General features: G+C 42.5%; 1 protein-coding gene across 3 annotated transcripts in view; it reads right to left on the bottom strand.

The window, feature by feature from the left end:
- Nucleotides 1-18,682, bottom strand: part of PRKACB (protein kinase cAMP-activated catalytic subunit beta) — a 127,939-nt gene that overhangs the window by 58,043 nt on the left and 51,214 nt on the right. The window contains exon 1 of one of the 3 annotated variants that reach the window (XM_090047819.1): nucleotides 2,204-2,405. The exons of the other annotated variants lie outside the window; for them this stretch is intronic. Coding sequence (XP_089903945.1) covers nucleotides 2,204-2,390 — 187 coding nt within the window. The 5' untranslated portion in view covers nucleotides 2,391-2,405. Of the gene's footprint in view, nucleotides 1-2,203; nucleotides 2,406-18,682 lie in introns of those variants that run through there. 3 annotated transcript variants of the gene reach the window in all.

Below are 18,682 nucleotides of genomic sequence, written 5' to 3'. Positions count from 1 at the left end.
AAAAAGCTATCAGGATTCTGCCTACCTTAGAGAACTCAGACACTAGAATCAATGTCTTAAGTCTCCCCTCTGCTTCTCTTGCTCAACAGAAGCATGGTTCCTGTAGAGCAGGGGTGCTCAATCCCCAGTCCACAGGGCAACCCTGGTCTGCAGACATGGCATCAGGCTTGCAAAGCTCCGCACGGGTTGGGAAATTTGGCAAGGCTGGCCATGAGCAGCCGGATTGGAGCCTGTTCAGGATTTGCATCAGGCTGGATCATGGCTGGGCCACACCACATTCCCTTCCCTTGCTTCCCCATGTACAGCCAGATAGGGGCCAGGCCACACCCCTGCCCTCTGCACAGCTGGCCATGCCCCCTTGTCTCTATGGACAGACCAGGCACTGCCCATTTGGCCTGCAGGGCAAAAAGGTTAAGCCAATCTCAGAGTGCCACAGGATCCTTTTAAGCATACCGTGGGGTGCTGCTCAATATTAGCACTGTTAGGGGTACAAGCATCTACATACAATTTACAAGATAAACCCAAGAATTCGAATAAGAAACATTCTGACCTATTGTTGTCTGAGTTCTCTGCGACAGAATTGCTGTTATTTTTCTGCAGTCAACCCACCCTCCCCCTGCAAAAAAACCCAAGCAAAAGCCAAGAGTAGGCATTGCCCAAGGGGTACCTTGAGTCTAAAAATATTGAGTACCAATGCTGTTGAGCCACCTCCAACCCCATACCTCTAGAACCAGGCCTTTCACGTATGTGCAATAACAGAGAGGGAAAAGTTCCATGTTGAAGAAACCCGTTAAAATTGATGTGAAAAGGAAAAAAGAGGCTTACACATTATGTATAAAGCTGGGCTGAAATGTTTCAGGGGTCTCAAGTCATGCAGTTTCCCTTATGGTTACCCCTCTACTCCCCTTGATGGCTTACCGTCTCATAAAACCAGGTGCTTTCTCTGTACCACAGGTAGGAGACAGATTTCATCTAGTTTAGGTATATGAAACACCTTCCACTTTCCACGGTTAATATACACCCTTTAAGGTTGGACCATTCACTAATGACAATGTTTTAGCTTCACAACAGGCATGTTTTTCTGCAAAGATCATATAATACTAGGAAGTGCACATATTTTTCTTATGCCTGTTATTTGTTATTCCAACTCACTGCAAATTCAGACATGAAATTAAGTGCCATGACCCTTTTGCAATGTATAAAATGTGTAGGAGATTATGATTCATTACTTACAATAAAGTAATATTGAGCAGATATACATGCTTAATTATATACAAAAGTATTGTATGGAAACAAGTATGTAAGAGCTAGACTTATGTCATTATAATTTACTAGGATTATAAAAATCTTCAAAAGATCTCACCTTCACTTCTTCAAAAACATGGGGATGAAAGATAAGTATGTACATTTCTAATAACAAATAATTTAAGTAAATATGTACAAAGTAGCAGCAGTATTTTTACCTAACTGACAATGTTTATTGGAATCAAGTTTTGTGAATTTTTAATCACGCACATTTTATGTAACAGATAAATACACCCCTTTCTCAGTACAAATGAACAATTATGAAATAACAGTATCAATAATCAAAGTTATAAATCAAAGTTATTAAAGTGAAACAACTTGTAATAATAATCACTGAACTGCTTTGGTGTTTAATGTTTTAATAAGCACTCTAAAATGAATTTTGAAATTTCAGTTAAAAATAAAGCTGCACTACAAGGGACAAGTGTCCCTCTACTTAATGACCCAATCAACATAAAATAATATCCTTCCTTTCCAAAATTTCAGAATTAAAAAAAAAAAATCGTACCTGAAACACCAAACACACCTGAACATTTTTTAAAACAGGAAAGCTATCAATTACTGCTTGCAAATTTACATCTTAAAAGCAAGAAATGACAGACAAATGCCAGGAAGGAAAAAAGTTTGCAAAAGATTCCAGCAAGTCAACATTTGCCTAGAAGAAAAGGGAATTTGTAAGCAACTAACTCTCCTTCCCAACACCCAGTCTTTGAACAATGCCACGTTTCCACCTGCATGATGAAAAATCTATTTCTTTAGTAGTAGTATTTCTAACTGTTAAGCTATGAAAAGATTGCTGGAATATATGGTAGTTTCTATACTGAATATTTATGTTTGTTTGCAAATTTCCTCCGTTACTAGTAAGCAAAATGAATCTCAAGTGTCTAAAAACACTTACTTGATCTGTCCCACAAGGCAGTGAATTCAGAGAAATGATGGCTCTCATCTTCCAGAGAGACTTTCTGTTCATGAGCAGCACCCCTAGACTGCCTATGAAAAAGTCGATTAGCAAAGCCTTCCAGTCTCTGTAGAGCTGTAGTCGTCCCTGTGCACTGGTTACAAGCCAGGTCCTTCTGACTTGCCATCTATATACATTGGCAACTTACTTAAAAAAAAACCAGAAAAAAAAAACCCAACTTACACAAAACATCTAAAAGGAGCTGAACAACTTACACAGAAACTAAAAAGTATGCATGTGCCGAACTTCCTGTATGCAGTGTTTTGAAACCACTACTTCTGTTCTACTTCCTGTTAATATTAAACTGCACATTATGGAGCTTTTCTTAGCAAAAAACCTCTTCCTATCAGCTGAAGGTGATGATTAGAAGAGCTGTTAATATTCTTCTTAAAACTTGGAGTTCAACAGCTTTTTAAAAAATCTAAAAATATGATGAAATAATTAAAATATACAGCCTGCCTTATGACAGAGAGAAAAATCAGAAATCAGATAACATTTTAAAAACTGGTTATTATCCATGTATCTAAAAATAAATTAATTACAGGAAAAAGACAAAGGAAAAGTTTTTCATTTCCCTCACAGGATTAAGATGCAGTCTTACCAGAATCATATATTATAGTTAGTTGATTATATTAAGCTATGGTGTCCACATTTTTACAAGTGCTAAAACAACTCATGGTATGCATTAAAAGCACCATTTTCTTCTCTTTGTTTAGGAAGGCCAGGCTGAAGCTAAATACTGATAGTTTCCTCTGCCCATATGAACAAGATTCTACAAAGCTCCCACTTACCTTCTAGTTTTACCCTGCTGCAAAAAACAAGTCATGAATGAGGTTACTTATGGAGTAAAAAACTACACTGGATGATTGCTGCTAGGGGATTCTGGGCCTTACTAATGGATACATGATACATTGCTCCCCCCATCCAGCTCCTAATGTACATGAATGGACAAGATCCCAGTCACCAAACTACCTCATAATATTGGCGCTCCAGCTCCAAGAGTAGAAGATATGAATTCTCATTTTTCAAGTTAGAAAAGGTTGTAGAATAACTTTTGAAACTACAATCCTTAAAGGATCAAAAAACAGAAAACTGATAAAAATCTAAAATATATTACCATATATTTTCCAATACAATCCACACCTTCCTTCCCAAAATCAGCTCCCCAGAAATGGGGTGCACACATTAAGAAGGGATATGCTGACTAGGATAAGTGCAGCCTGTTTCGATTCCTGCTCCATAGAGTAGCAGCCATTACAGTAAAATCCCTGTTATCTGACATCTGAGTAACTGGAACACTATTAACTGGAATTTCTGGCTGGCCAGCTGGTCGGCCATGTGCAGGGGGAAAGCTTGCACATGGCTGCTGCCGCCGGCACCCTGCACTACGGCCACTCCACATGCAGCCACTCTCCCCCCCCCCCCGCCCCCAATTCCCTACTCGTGCCAGAATAACAGGGATTTTACTGTATATTACTTTTGAGGCAGCTGAGGGAGTTGACTGACTTAATGCCTCAGTCTTTTGTAGATTAAGCTCCATCTCTACTTATGTAGATGTAACTGGAAAAACTCTTTTTCTCTTAATTTTGCCTTTCAAAGCCAACATGTATATTCTTCTCAGTTGTATGTGAGAAACTATGCTATCTTTTCTTGCCTAACACAACATGTTTTGCATGTTTTAAGTAGACAAGTTGTTTGTGAGAGACTAAGAACATATCCTGTGGGCAATTTTTGAAAAATAAATTTCCAGCACACCTAATTTGTATACCAAGATTCCCCTAATTTAGGGAGGATGGCCTGAATATTGTTTCCCCACTCTCTCCCTTCAAAATCCTCTTCTAGTTCACCTGTGCTTAAACACAATCTCCTATTTTTCACCCAGGGCCCTGCCACATATATTAAAGCTGGATAACTAGCTATAGTTATTACACATTTTCAAGCACTAACTTTATAGCCAGTTGGCTCTTTTTATAGCTGGATAGTAATTTTTAATCACATGATAATTACTTTGCATGTGTGACTAGTCTAAATTTATTGCACTATTAACCAATGAATTGTGACATAATGTGTGTGGAGGGGGAGGTTCTTACTTTGCACATGTGGCCAGTCTAAAGCTATGATGCAGCTAACCAGTTAATAGCATAACATATGTAACATGTAGCAAGGAACCTAAAGTCTTAATGTACAGTTTTCAAATAATTACAGATCTAAGTTTTTGGACTGTACCCATCCTCATTTCATAAATGGCACAATGTTTCAGTACTAAACTATAACAGGAATGGAAATTTTCCAACTTCTAACATACAAAGAATATCATGTATCTTTATTTGGAAGAAGAAGTGTCATAAAATTGATCTCATTCCCCTGAGGGAATGCTAAGTCATTAGGGCTGCTAAGTCACATCCCAAGCCACCAGAACCCTGATACTTTAACTTACGGAATTTGAACAAAGTGCAGGCACTTACTTGTCTTTGGCTTAGTGTATTTAAATGAACTCTTGAGCTACAAACCCTTTGCCCAGCACTACCTCACAAGAACCAGGACCCACAGCCTGATTTCCTGATCTAGGGCACCACACTTAAACATACATCTTCCCAGAATTCACTACAAAGGTGCAACATTCTGATTTATAGCTTACTTCAATGACATATGACAAGTGCCATTGTCACTTGTCATATGTTTGCATAGCATAGCTTGCTAAGTATTGTTTTCAACTATTTGAGTTGGTCTGATAAAAAAAGATATCGGATTTACCCAAAGAACCTTGTCTGCATACGACATGTGTAGCACATAAGTGTGCGCACATGCACGCACACACTTTGCACAGGATTCTAACAAGACGTTGCTCTTTACTTAGTACAGGAAATACAGATTTAGAGAAAAAAAAGTATGCATTTTTCTGGTTCAATATCCTCACCATTTCAGAGCATATTTTATGCTCACGGCAGTTGTTTGTGGTTGTACAAGATTCTTTTCCTGCAATTCATGGCTTGTTTTCTGAACCACAGAATATAGAACAGCTCTCTGTCTCTTACCATGGTTGGTCCCACAGTAAACTAGACACACAGCTCCTGTGAAAGCATATTCATCTCTTTATACCCCAAGGTTCTTTTGTGGTTCTATGATAATACTTCCTCCTTCTCCGAGCCCTTCTAAATTCCTTTATCACATCTGTTGCTTTGCCCTATGTAAAGAATTTTCAATAAATTTCACAAAGCAAAACAGATAAAAGTAGTTTCTTGATGCAGGAGGAAGAAAAAAACTGAATAGATTTTAAACTGCTTTAACTATCATTAGCACTTTTTTTGTTTTTCCACCCAACAAAAAAAGTCAGGTTCACTGACTTCTGGATTGGTTCGAGGCTCTGAAGCTGGTCAGCTTTCTATTAAGGAAAAATAAGTGATAAACGGGGATCCTGGTTTTCTCCCATTTAAAAAAAAAAAAAATCCCCAATTTTCGGATATAAAAAACTAACCCAAGATCCATAACCAAAATCCACATTTTTCCATGATTAAAATGAAACACCACTATATATAGATATATCTATCTTTATCTATCTAGATCTCTCTAGCTCTCTCTCTCTCTAGATACAGACATCTATATATAGTGGTGTTTTGTTTTAAATCATGGAAAAACGTGGATTTTGGGTTACTTATTTATATCCAAAAATTGGGGATTTTTTTTTTTTTTTTTTTTTAAATAGAGAAAAAAAAAAACAGGATCCCTGGTGATAAGGAGTCGAGCCAGTCCTTAGTGTAGCTTCTTTTACTCATACTGTCAGCCTAGATCCTTGAACAGCGACTGTCAAACAGGTACGCAGGACCTCCTTTCAGAATTCCATAGGCAAAAACATAAACCCCCAGTTTCTAGAAAGCAACTCTATTCCAGAAATTGATACTAAGAAAGCACATTAAGCAGACACTCCTGATCTGAGGAGTTTTCAGTGATACTTTTTTTGTGACACCTTAAGAAAGGTACTTGTCCATCATTTTTCCCCAACTATACAGCTGGTCCAATAAAAGTTACTACAAAAAAAACTTTGCCTTTTTCATAGAAAATTAAAAACCAATGGCTGTTTTATACACTTAAAGCGATCTAAAATATTATTTCAATGAATACAAAACTGTCATAAAACCCCATATTATGAACAAGGCTGAATTCATGGTTTTATACACACGACCAAGCACCTAAACCAAAGATGATTAAGCTTTTGGCTGCCAAATAAGTGGTGTATGGCTGGTCCACAGGCTGGAAGACCCTATGCCCCAAGACAGAGTCTGCGTGCCAGGACTGGGGCTCAGGGCCCTGTACTGCCCCTACCCAGCCTCATTTTCCAGGTTCAGGCCCTGTGCTAGATCTAGCATGCAGGGGCACAGCCTGCAGAACTCCCCATGTCTGTGCAAAGCTCCATGGGCCATGGGCTGGGGGTTGAGCACCTTTGACTAAATGATGTGAGAAATGCTGCTTGTTTCTATGCTAGGTGTTTGTGGTTTACTTTGAAAATGTTCTCGTAGTGGTAATTTTTGTAAAGCTATCTACATTGTTTTAGTTGTCAGGAACTTAAACTAGTGCATTTGGGCTGTTAAAACAAATGCCATCTAACTTTTATCTCCTACCTAGCTGTTTAGTGTATTCCTAAACCTTTTGCTGAGTATGTATATTGTGGATATCTATTAGCTTGGCTACGTAACACTACTTGTACATGGCTCCAGATTTTCCTCCAGGGAAAAGTATGCCTAAACATTAGCTCTTCTTACTTGCTAATGAAGGCAGCAAGTGAAGAGTAATACTATGGTATACTTCCCGGATGCCTGTATTGTTCTGGATCTGTGGACGCTCTGAATTTTAGGAAGGAAAATCCTTTTACCGTTCATTTTGGAGGATTCTTCTAAAGACTTAACACACACAACAAACAAAAACAAAAAACAAACAAACCCCAAAACAAAACCCCAACAACCACCCAAAACACACAGGTGGGCTTCTTCACTTTGTAAACATCCCTTCACTTCGTGTTGATATCTTCCCAGGCCCAAGCAGAGCACATTCAGGTTTCTATTTGAAATAAGGGCATAGAGGAATTATTTGAAAGTTAGTTATTTGTATGCAATATTCCTATTCTGATAAGGGCTCCCAATTTAAAAAAAACCATGAATCTAAATAATTAAGCAAATGACTGGTAAAACATTTTGATTAAGAGTTGTCATCAAGACATCCATTGCATGATTATAAAATAATGGGAGATGTGGAAAAGGGGAGCCTTAGTTTATAACTTTTGCCTAACATATCTGAATTACAAAATGCTATGAGATCACCTTATAAGCAGTGTTAATAAATGTATGCTTGTTAAAAAATCATAACAATATTATAGTTTTTATAATATTTTGTAAGCCTATTATAAAAAACAGCGTGTGTGTGTGAGATGTGAGCACAAGTAAATACACATTACATAACCCCTTCCCAGTTGTGGAAGGAAGTCCTGAGGAAAACATGAAGCCAAAATATCTAGATACCTATTTCTTTTAAAATTTAAACTAGTAATACCAGCAAGAAACTAAATGAATTCAATTAATCTTATGCTTTGCTGACTGTTAAATTTATAAGAATAAATTGAGCAGTGAGAGGAAAGAAAATGGTCTATGTTTTGTAGAAGTAATGCTCAGCTATGAAGACCGATTCCCCTTTTTTCCAGACACTCATGTGCCCTTAGAGAACAGTTTGCTGTTTTAAAAATGAAAAGGGTGGACAAGATTTATTAATAACTTACATATTTTAATTGTTTTCCATCTTAAGTGCATGTAGCAATGCCTGCAAATCGGTAACCCAATTTATATGCTTTAAAGTATCTGGAAATTAATTAAAAGTGTTCTAGCTAAACATTGTATCTACATAAAACATGCCTAATCTTAGGCCCAATTTGTCAAGTTTTACCCTCCAGTCCTTCGTAATCAAATTGTTTGTTAACCTATAAAAGCAGATTTTCAAAACAGGAATTTTAATCCATGATGATCAAAGACACTAAAAACGCCTATGTTTATTTTACATTTTATTTAATCTCAATAGTTAATGAACATCAACAGCAAACCTATTCATTTTAACTCAAAAATGTATTATCCATTCTATAAAGCTTTTAACTTATTAGAGAACCTCTGAGATGTGTAATACAAAGCTGCGACTGCAGTATTTCTATAAATAGTAATGCCAAGAGGAAGTTGTTGCTATGGAAATGTTGATCATATTTCTAATTTTAATTCGGTAGATCTCTACTGGCATCTACTGTAGGAAAGTTTAACTACAGAAGTGACAAAAATGTGTAGTAAGTTCCAAAAGTATTACACATCTCGCTATTTATGGTACTTCACATTTTTGTACCTTTTCCTACAAAACAAAAATAAAAAACAAGAACCCTATAACTTATACTTTATAGCATTCAGGAGCTGGTTGGGTAAGTTAAGGGTGCTTTTCGTTTTACCATTTTCATTTTAATACTTGTGAATTTGCTAAGTAACAGTCTAAGAAAATAAAATCCTCTCCACTTATTCAGAGGGCAGCAGTAGCACAAGGTCTACTATCTCAGTTCTACGCAACAAACTTCTAGTTTGTTTTGAAGCAAGACCCAAGCTTAGTCACAGAGAGATGGTCAAGTTACAGCTAAAATTTCCTATAAAAGGAAAAACCAACTTGCTTGTTAGAATATGCCCATTAGTACTTAGCAGGTTTTTGAGGGACCAAAATATTTGTTATCTCAACTCCAGCGTGGCTCCTCCTCACTTTGCTGAGCACCTGGAACTATGTTACTTAAAGAAGACATGAAACTAGCTCAGGCTGTTAACACTGCTCAGCTGCTCTAAATTTTGATGCAATACATCTCTCATATCTCAGCGGGCTGGAAAGGAAAAAAACCCAAAATCATCAGACCACACTCTGGTTTGAGAAGACAGACAGCTTTTCTATTCCACTGCTCTCTCTCCAATATTCCCAGTATATCCTAACAATGCCCCAACCAGCAGTGCCCAGCACCCTCACACCAGTATATCAAATACTTCCTCCACGACTTATCAAGCTCCTTCTACATCCAATACCCAACAACCCCATGTTAGAAATGGAATATTGTTAAAAATGGAGTATTGTTAGAAATGCACAGCTTGCATCTTGCACCCGATAAGAAAGAAACACTGCCAAGGACTTTGTTCCTTTCCTAGCCTTGCCACAGCTTTTCTTATACTAAATCGCAGACTCTCCCCCAGCTTCTCCCTAGCCTCTCTCATACAGATTACAGAAGCTGGAATTCAACTGACTGTGTCCTTGAAAGGGGGGGGGGGGTTGAACTCTTGGTGACCTATAGTAGTCTCTGAGCATGCTTAATTAGCTGATGCATATTTACCTCTCTGCCCTGCATACTTAAGTAGTTAATTATACTATACATGCGATGTATGTAGTGATGTAACCACATGTATGCTTGTATGAAACGGAAGTGAGCTGTAAGAGTTCCTGTTTCTGCACACGTGCCCAGGAGCAAAAAGATAAAGATAAATACAGCCTGCAAAATTCCTTGGTGGGTTCAGAGTAATCTGAGTTTTTGACTCTGCTCTGACCCTATTTGCAAATACACCTTTTGTGCCATCTAATGAGTGTGTGTCTGTGATTTTGGTGGCCTCCAGAGAAACGAACCGCTTTATGCATCAATCTGGCACCGGCAGATGGGACGTCTCTGGATCACCTCGGGGCTCAGTGACAAGATCGTCTCTGCCACCACGGGGAGTGCGCACTGAGCCGCCTTTTTGGGCTCGCCCAGGGGGTTTGAGACGTGAGTCGGGGTACCCGAGAGATTAAAGGCTCCTGTGCAAAATTTTTGGTTTCTGAGGACACCAGACACACATTCCGGCATTCTGATCGAGATCTCTGGGGTATCTGAGTGAGTATATGAATTCCCTTGCCCAATTTGGGCTGGATCCGGGAACAAAGACGCGTTCGATTTGGTTTAATACTGGGAAATTTTCGGTCTGGTATATGCGAACCGTCTGTAACTAGGATCTTTTGGTATTTGGTGTGCATTGGGTGCACTTTTGTGGGCATATGGGTGCAGGTCGCTCCCGTGTAGAAAACTCAGATATGCCTTTAAGTTATATATTACAAAACTTCAGTAAATTTGCAAAGCAGGCAGATTATGGAGTGAAGATGAAAAAGGGTGATTTAATTAAGTTTTGTCAACTCGAGTGGCCAACATTTGGGGTCCACTGGACCCCGAAAGGATCCTTTGTAGTAAAAGAAGTGATAGCTATCCATGAAATAGTTATGCAGAACGGATATTGGAATCAATTTCCTTATATCGATTTTTGGTTGTGGGTGGTTCAAAATCAGCCACCTTGGATTAAGAAATGCTTAGTAAAGTCTCATGTGATGGTTGTTAAAGGAAAGACTCGAGGAGGACTGCCTGTACTCCCCGAATCTAATGATGGGGGGAATTCTGAATTGGCTGAGTATCGGACCCGCTCTCCGGTCACCCTGTCAGGTAGCGAGGATGAATCAGACACCTCCTCGGGATCCAGTCCCTCTGCACCACCGCTCCCTCCCTCAGGGAAACCACCACCGGCGTATCAAAGCATACCTAATGATTCAGAGCGTGAGCCTCAGCCAAGTGCCCCATCTGAATCAGGGAATAAGGGCTATTATTTGCACAAGACTGTAGAATCACAGCCGGTGCTGAATTGCCCGATGCGAGAGGTTATCGGAGAGGGGGGCAATCCAACTTTTGTCTACACCCCATTTAGTACTTCAGATTTATTTAACTGAAAGAATCAGAGCCCCTCTTTTCATGAAGACCCTGAAAAGATGAGAGACCTATTTCAATCTACTGGGCAAACCCATCGACCCACTTGGGCTGATGTCCAGATAATGCTCCAAACCCTCCTAACCCCGGAGGAGAGGAGATTAGTGTTGGGGACGGCAGAGCACATTGCAGCAGCCAGGGTAGAAGCGGAGGGAGCTGCTGGTCGTACCTTGCGTGATACCTACCCTGTTGAGGAACCGAGATGGGATAATCATACCGCAGAAGGAAGAGAGCCGAGTGCACGGTATCTGGGGATTATAGTGGAAGCAATGGGGAAGGCAGTGCCTCGGGTTACTAATCTGTCTAAACTGTATGAAGTGAGACAGGGAAGAGAAGAGGATCCCTCAGCTTTCCTCGGGAGGCTGTATGAGGCGTTCCGCAGGTTTTCGGACCTAGATCCAGAAGCCCCAGATAATCAACGCACGGTAAATCTTATGTTTATTGGTCAATCCGCTGCTGATATTTGTAAGAAGTTACAGAAAACTGAGGGAGGTGCTGGGAAACCGATTTCAGAGCTGGTGAAAATTGCATATAAGGTATATGGGAATCGTGAGCGTATGCAGGAGTGCAAGGAGGATAAAAAAGCTCAGCGACAGATGGCAGCACTGGCAGCTGCTATAACTGGAGGTAACCCTGGAAAGGCTGGGATGCAGAAAGGGAAAGGAGAAAGAGTGGGAGCAGATGTTTGTGCTTACTGCAGGGAGAAAGGACACTGGAAGAGGGAATGACCAAAGTTAAAGGAGAAGAGAGAGGGTGAACCAAGAGGTCACCTTATGCGGGCAGAGGAAAAGGGTGAGGACACAGAACGAAGGGGACGGGGATCTAAGACCACTACCCTTCGGGTTGGAGCCCGAGAAGATCCCATGGGAACCATTAGGGTTGGTGGCAAAAACTTTGAAGCCTTGGTGGATACTGGGGCTACATTTTCAATGATTCCAGAAAACCCCCCCTGTGCAGGAACTAGTGAACAGCATGTACTTGTGGAAGGGATTGAGGGAACGCAATCCCGACTCCCTGTTTGTAAGCCACTTCTCACCAAAGTGGGGGACCATTTGCTTGAGCACTCCTTTGTATATTCTCCAAGTTGCCCGGTTGCACTACTTGGGCGGGACCTACTCACAAAATTGCAAGCTGAGATATTTTTCAGAGACGACCAGATGGTGGTCCAGCTACCTGTCAAGCAGAGCTCGAACTATCAGATGGCTCTCCTGGAGGACCGACGCCCTGTACTAAGTTCTGAAGATCACATGACTGGAATAGACCCTTCGGTATGGGCTGATGGAACCCCTGCATGAGCTAAGTCAGTCTCCCCGGTAAGGATCATACTCAAGGATGGGGAGGGGCCCGTTCGGGTAAAGCAGTATCCACTCAGCCGAGCGGCCAGAGCTGGACTCAAGCCGTTAATAGAGAAATACAAGAAGTGTGGATGGCTAGTGGAAGGGTCCTCACCATATAATACCCCCATTCTTGGAGTACCGAAGGCAGATGGGGTCTCATACAGACTGGTCCAAGACCTGCGAGCAGTAAATAAGAAGGTCCTTTCAGCCCATCCTGTAGTCCCGAACCCATACACGATTTTGACACAAGTACCGGGGGAAGCTGAAATATTTTCAGTGCTAGATTTGAAAGACGCTTTCTTCTCCATTCTCCTTCACCGAGAGAGTCAAAAATTGTTTGCTTTTGAATGGGAGGATCCAGATACTTTCCATAAAGCCCAACTCATGTGGACAGTTCTTCCACAAGGATTCATAGCAGCCCCCCATATTTTCAGACTTGCCCTTCAGAAGGACTTGGAGGAGTGGAAGGGATCACACCCCGCAGTGACTCTCCTCCAGTATGTGGATGACCTGCTAGTTGCAAGCCCAAACTTGCAACTCTGCGAGGAAGCCACCAGATCACTCCTAAACACTCTAGGGGAAAAAGGATATAGTCTCTAGAGAGAAAGCCCAAATATGTCAGCCTCAACTTACATTTTTGGGATATAAGCTCTCAAAAGGAGTCAGAGCCCTGAGTGCAGATCGCATACAGGCAATCCAAGGTCTAACCTCACCTAAGTCACCCAAGGAGCTGCAGGCATTCCTAGGGCTAACTGGGTTCTGTCGACTATGGATACCAGATTATGGTGGGAAGGCTAGACCACTGTATGACTCCCTGACTAAGGAGAGTCTCACTGAATGGAAATGGAATAAAGAAATGCAGCATGCCTTTGATCTGCTTAAGGCAGCATTAACCCAGCCCCCACCCTGGCCATCCCAAATAGTAAAAAGCCATATCGACTGTATGTTCATGAGAATCGAGGGGTCGCGTCAGGGGTGCTGACACAGCCATCAGGCCCAATCTGGAGACCCGTGGGATATTACTCAAAGGTTCTAGATCCAGTTGCACTCGGGTGGCCAGCCTGTCTTTGGGCTGTGGCAGCCACAGCAGTGGTTGTTGAAGCAGCCCAGAAGATAGTCGTGGGTGCGGATATGGAAATACACACCCCACATGGAGTTCCCCAGATTCTAGGGACTGAGGGAGGAAAGTTTCTCAACCCCTCCAGACAATCACGGTATGAGATATTTTTGCTCTCTAATCCAGGACTTACTTTCAAATACACTACAGCCTTGAACCCTGCAACCTTGCTGCCGGAGCCAGGGAAACCGACGCATGACTGCCTCGAGGTCCTGAATCAAACCACACAGGTGTGGCCTGATCTTGCTGAGGACCCAATTGAAGACCCAGATGCTGAATACTTCGTAGACAGCTCCAGCTCTGTCATCAATGGAAAAAGACGAACAGGATGTGCAGTGGTAACCTTGGATAAGGTAGTATGGAGGGAGTCATTGCTGAGCTCATGGTCGGCACAGGCCGCGGAACTCACTGCGCTCACCCGAGCATTACAGCTGGGGACAGGCCAGCGGGTTAATGTATACACTGATTCTCGCTATGCTTTTTCTATGGTCCATGCGCACGGACTATTGTGGAAAGAAAGGGGTTTCATTATGGCTTCTGGGAATAAAATTGCTAACGGCCCTCAGATTATCAAGCTACTACAGGCACTCCAGCAGCCTAAGGAGGTAGCAGTCATTCATGTGCAGGCCTATGGGAAGGCTGCTGAGGAAAAGCATAAGCTTGGAAACGCAAAGGCTGATGCGGCAGCAAAGGAAGCCGCATTTATTGGTGGAGAAGCGGAGGAAGTATCCAGGCAGGCCTTGTCCCATGCCATATGGCCATACGTCCGGGATTTAGTCAAAGGTTCTAGATCCAGTTGCACTCGGGTGGCCAGCCTGTCTTCGGGCTGTGGCAGCCACAGTAGTGGTTGTTGAAGCAGCCCAGAAGATAGTCATGGGTGCGGATATGGAAATACCCCTGAAGAAGATAAATTTGCACAGAAAGCTTGTGCAAAAAAGAACTCCCAGGGGTGGTGGATAGTATCGGGAGGAAAGGTCATGATACCCAGGCCATTGCTTCGGAAAGTGCTGCATCAGCTTCACGCAAGAACCCATATGGGAGGCTTGGCTATGGGTGATCTAGTGATCCGCCAAGCAGTAGCCCCAGGGCTATATGTAGAAGCTCAGCGTATTGCTACCAGGTGCATCACATGCCAGAAAGTAAACCCTCGAAGGAAACCCCCTGTGCCAATGGGAGGTAGACCCTGGGCAGCGAACCCTGGACAAGCATGGCAGATTGATTTTGCCGAGCTCCCACGGTCTGGACATCATGGGTTTTTACTTGTCATGGTAGACCAGCTCTCTGGTTGGGTCGAGGCATGGCCCACCAGGACTGCCACTGCGGCTACAGTAGTGAAGTATTTGTTGCAGGAGATCATTCCCCGGTATTCTCTGCCTGAATCCATCGAGTCGGATCAAGAACAACACTTTGTGAGAAAGGTAGTTCAAGAACTCGCACAAGCTCTCAAGATCACTTGAAAACTACACACACCATGGAGACCACAGAGTTCAGGACAAGTGGAACGCATGAATAGGACCTTAAAGACTCTACTCACCAAAATCTGTATTGAAGCATGCCTTAAGTGGCCTCAAGCATTGTCGCTAGCTCTTACTTGCATTCGAAACACTCCCCGACGGGGCCTTAAATTAACCCCATATGAAATTACGTTTGGCAAGCCCCCTCGAGTCTTACCCCCTGGGATGCGAGAAAATGTAACTTTTGAATTAGGTAATAGCGAGCTTCATATGTACGTTATTGCTTTGCAGTCTGTCTTGTCTTCTCTTCACAGGTATGCAGCCTCCTTTCAGCGTCTGCCTTTAGACGTACCGGTACATGACTTCTGCCCGGGAGACTGGGTCTTGGTGCAGCGGTGGAAAAAGGAACCTTTGACTGAGAGGTGGAGTGGCCCTTTCCAGGTACTTCTAACAACCCACACCGCTGTAAAGATTGCTGGCCATGACTGTTGGATACACCATACCCGTGTGAAACGACATCCACAAGCGTCAGAGGACACCAACTCCCAGGACGAACTCACTCTGGAAGCTGAGTCGTCCTCGGAACAAGAAGCCAGCAAGTGGAGCTGTGAACCCACTGGTGATCTCCAAGTGCGCCTGAGATGGCTTAATCAAAGTTCAGAAAATTAGACAAGAAAGTAAAAAGAAAAAGTTTAGGCTGTATTTGATCTCAAGAAAGGGAGAATATGGTGGGAATCTTAATATGCCTTGTTGTTATCTATGTAGTAAGAGAAGCAGGACTGAGCAGCCCTAGCCGCCAGCCTATATCCCCGCTTCCCCCAATTGCTCCCCCAGGGACAAATTTGTATGTTGACATGATGGAAAGAATTGCAGGTACCTTCAATCTCACCAACTGCTGGGCCTGTGGGGGACTCCGAGAGGCCGGAGAACAGTGGCCTTGGAGGGCTTTTCCTTTGGCCCCAAAATGGTTGGTAAGTGATAAGGCGGATGTTAAGAGTACTGGTCAAGAATGGGATGAGAACCGCAGCTGGGATCTTTCCCAAGTGGCATTAGGAGAGTACTGTATTAGCAATAATGGTACAGGGAGGAGTTTGGGACATAACCAGTGTACATGGACATTGAAATGGGTACAAACATGCACTACCTGTTATGCCCTTAATTGCTGTAAGTATGCAGGTCAATGGAATTCTACTGCTGTGAAGCTCCCAAACTCCACGTGGATGAAATGTAACCCATCCACTCCACAATCATCCCCGTATGATGAAGATACCTGCTTCAAAAAGACTGATAACCACCACAGTTGAAGGGATGCAAGTTGCAGCAGTCCCCCTCAAAGCGCAGACTGTAGCAAAAGTCATGGTACTCAGAAAAATTCCTCGTAATTATCTTGATCTGCCTAAATGAAAATGGGGAGCAGAAAGCATCTTGAGGGGGGAATATTGTTAGAAATGGAATATTGTTAGAAATGCACAGCTTGCATCTTGCACCCGATAAGAAAGAAACACTGCCAAGGACTTTGTTCCTTTCCTAGCCTTGCCACAGCTTTTCTTATACTAAATCGCAGACTCTCCCCCAGCTTCTCCCTAGCCTCTCTCATACAGATTACAGAAGCTGGAATTCAACTGACTGTGTCCTTGAAAGGGGGGGAGGGTTTGAACTCTTGGTGACCTATAGTAGTCTCTGAGCATGCTTAATTAGCTGATGCATATTTACCTCTCTGCCCTGCATACTTAAGTAGTTAATTATACTATACATGCGATGTATGTAGTGATGTAACCACATGTATGCTTGTATGAAACGGAAGTGAGCTGTAAGAGTTCCTGTTTCTGCACATGTGCCCAGGAGCAAAAAGATAAAGATAAATACAGCCTGCAAAATTCCTTGGTGGGTTCAGAGTAATCTGAGTTTTTGACTCTGCTCTGACCCTATTTGCAAATACACCTTTTGTGCCATCTAATGAGTGTGTGTCTGTGATTTTGGTGGCCTCCAGAGAAACGAACCACTTTATGCATCACCCATGCCCACTTAAATGGTGCAAACCCACAACCTTTTTCCCAGCATTACTCAACACCTCACACACACAGCTGGTTCTTGCAGTTTTCACAAATTATTACTGAATGCAGCCAGAAAGGATTGCAAAATTTGGATAGAGGTAAGAAACGTGCCTCGTTTTGGGGATTGGGAGTAGGAAAAAATGAAGATGCTTGTTCAGTCTCCAGAGTAGTTGGATCCTTTACCATTCTGCTGGGATTTTACAAAGTTGGTTTGAGAGTAGGCATGCACTCTTCCCTTTTCAAAGTGAACTAGTATCGGATTTATTTATTTTGCCCCCTAAAACAGTTCTGTCAACTTATCCAATTTTATTGCAAGTATCAAATATCTGTTTCGTTTTCTTTTTAATTTGACAGTGCCAAGAATCACAAAATTATATATGACTTTAGTGTTAACATTAACAACAAAAATGATAAATACAGTTGTGGCAAAAACTCACCAAACAAACCCTGAAAGCATGTCAAGTGCAGGTGCAGAGGCTGCAGTAAAGGATGGTCAGTTCCTGTGAAAGTGTTTTTTGTCTTTGTCTGAAGACTTGAACTGTTAACAGGTGGGTAATACATAATAGGGGCAGACTGTCTCTACTGAAACTGGTGACATTTCTTCTTTTATGTTGAAAGATATGTAAATACCCCAAGACCGTAAGAGTCTCTTCACCTGCAGTGCTTCCATTTTAATTTTCTTTTTTTAAAAAAGATCACTACCTTCAAAAAGGGAAGCTCTTCTAGAGCATATGGAACCTCTTTAGATAACCCAGAGAACAGGAACCATGACAGGAACCATGACACTTATCTGATGCCACCTTTACGAATGATAAGCATTGTACCCATGCAGCCAGGAGAAGGGACTCAAGGTTAGTAGGGGACTTCAAATCCCCCGAAATCACTAGCACAAAGTGTTGTATACATCTTGGCAACACAACCTCCTGGAACAAGTTAGTGGTATGAGTCAACATCACCAGTATCCTCTGGGCCAGAGGGATGGGAACTCGGTCTTATTCTGCCCCTTTTATCAGAAGTAGGGGAAACAAACAAACAAAAAAGACATTTTTCTCTTCTTTAGGAACAATCTTAGATGGGAATCTGCTCCTTTGAGGAATGATGCAAAAATCTACTTTTGCCTGACTAGCATGAGGGAAAAGCCATCAAGATTGAAGGGTTGAAGGCAAGTCACTCAAAGAAACAGTATAGACCTAGAGCAGGGGTGGGCAAACTACAGGCTTCAGGCCAGATCTGGCCATCTGGCCTGTAGCTGCCCCTCTGAAGGAGAATTGTATCCGGCCTGTGGCTGCCCTGGCCTTTGTCATCTCTCATCCTTCTCCTTTCCTTATGCCACAGCCGGCTGCAGTAGCAGCTCCAATTCCGGTGGCCAGGCTGCCACTCCTGTCCCTGCCCTGGCCCACCCCACCTCCAGTGTATGTTCCAAGGAAGACGGCACTGAGCTTTTGGCCAGGCTTCTACCTGGTGAGACTGTCTGCATGCAGCTTCAACCCTGCGGCCATTCACAGACCAGACAGCCCAGGCCCTGGAGACAGTCAAAGCTCAGGTATGGTTCTCTCTATTGGCAGGGGAAAGGGTGTAGGGGGCAAAGGCCCAGGAGCCGTAGGTTATCTAGTCCATTAGGCTGGGCCAA

The sequence above is a fragment of the Crocodylus siamensis genome, chromosome 5 (genome assembly GCF_052110815.1).
Source record: "Crocodylus siamensis isolate JL-2025a chromosome 5, ASM5211081v1, whole genome shotgun sequence".
Lineage (NCBI taxonomy): Eukaryota > Metazoa > Chordata > Crocodylia > Crocodylidae > Crocodylus > Crocodylus siamensis.
The sequence above is the reverse complement of the archived record's forward strand: the minus strand, read 5'-3'. Positions and strand labels throughout refer to the sequence as shown.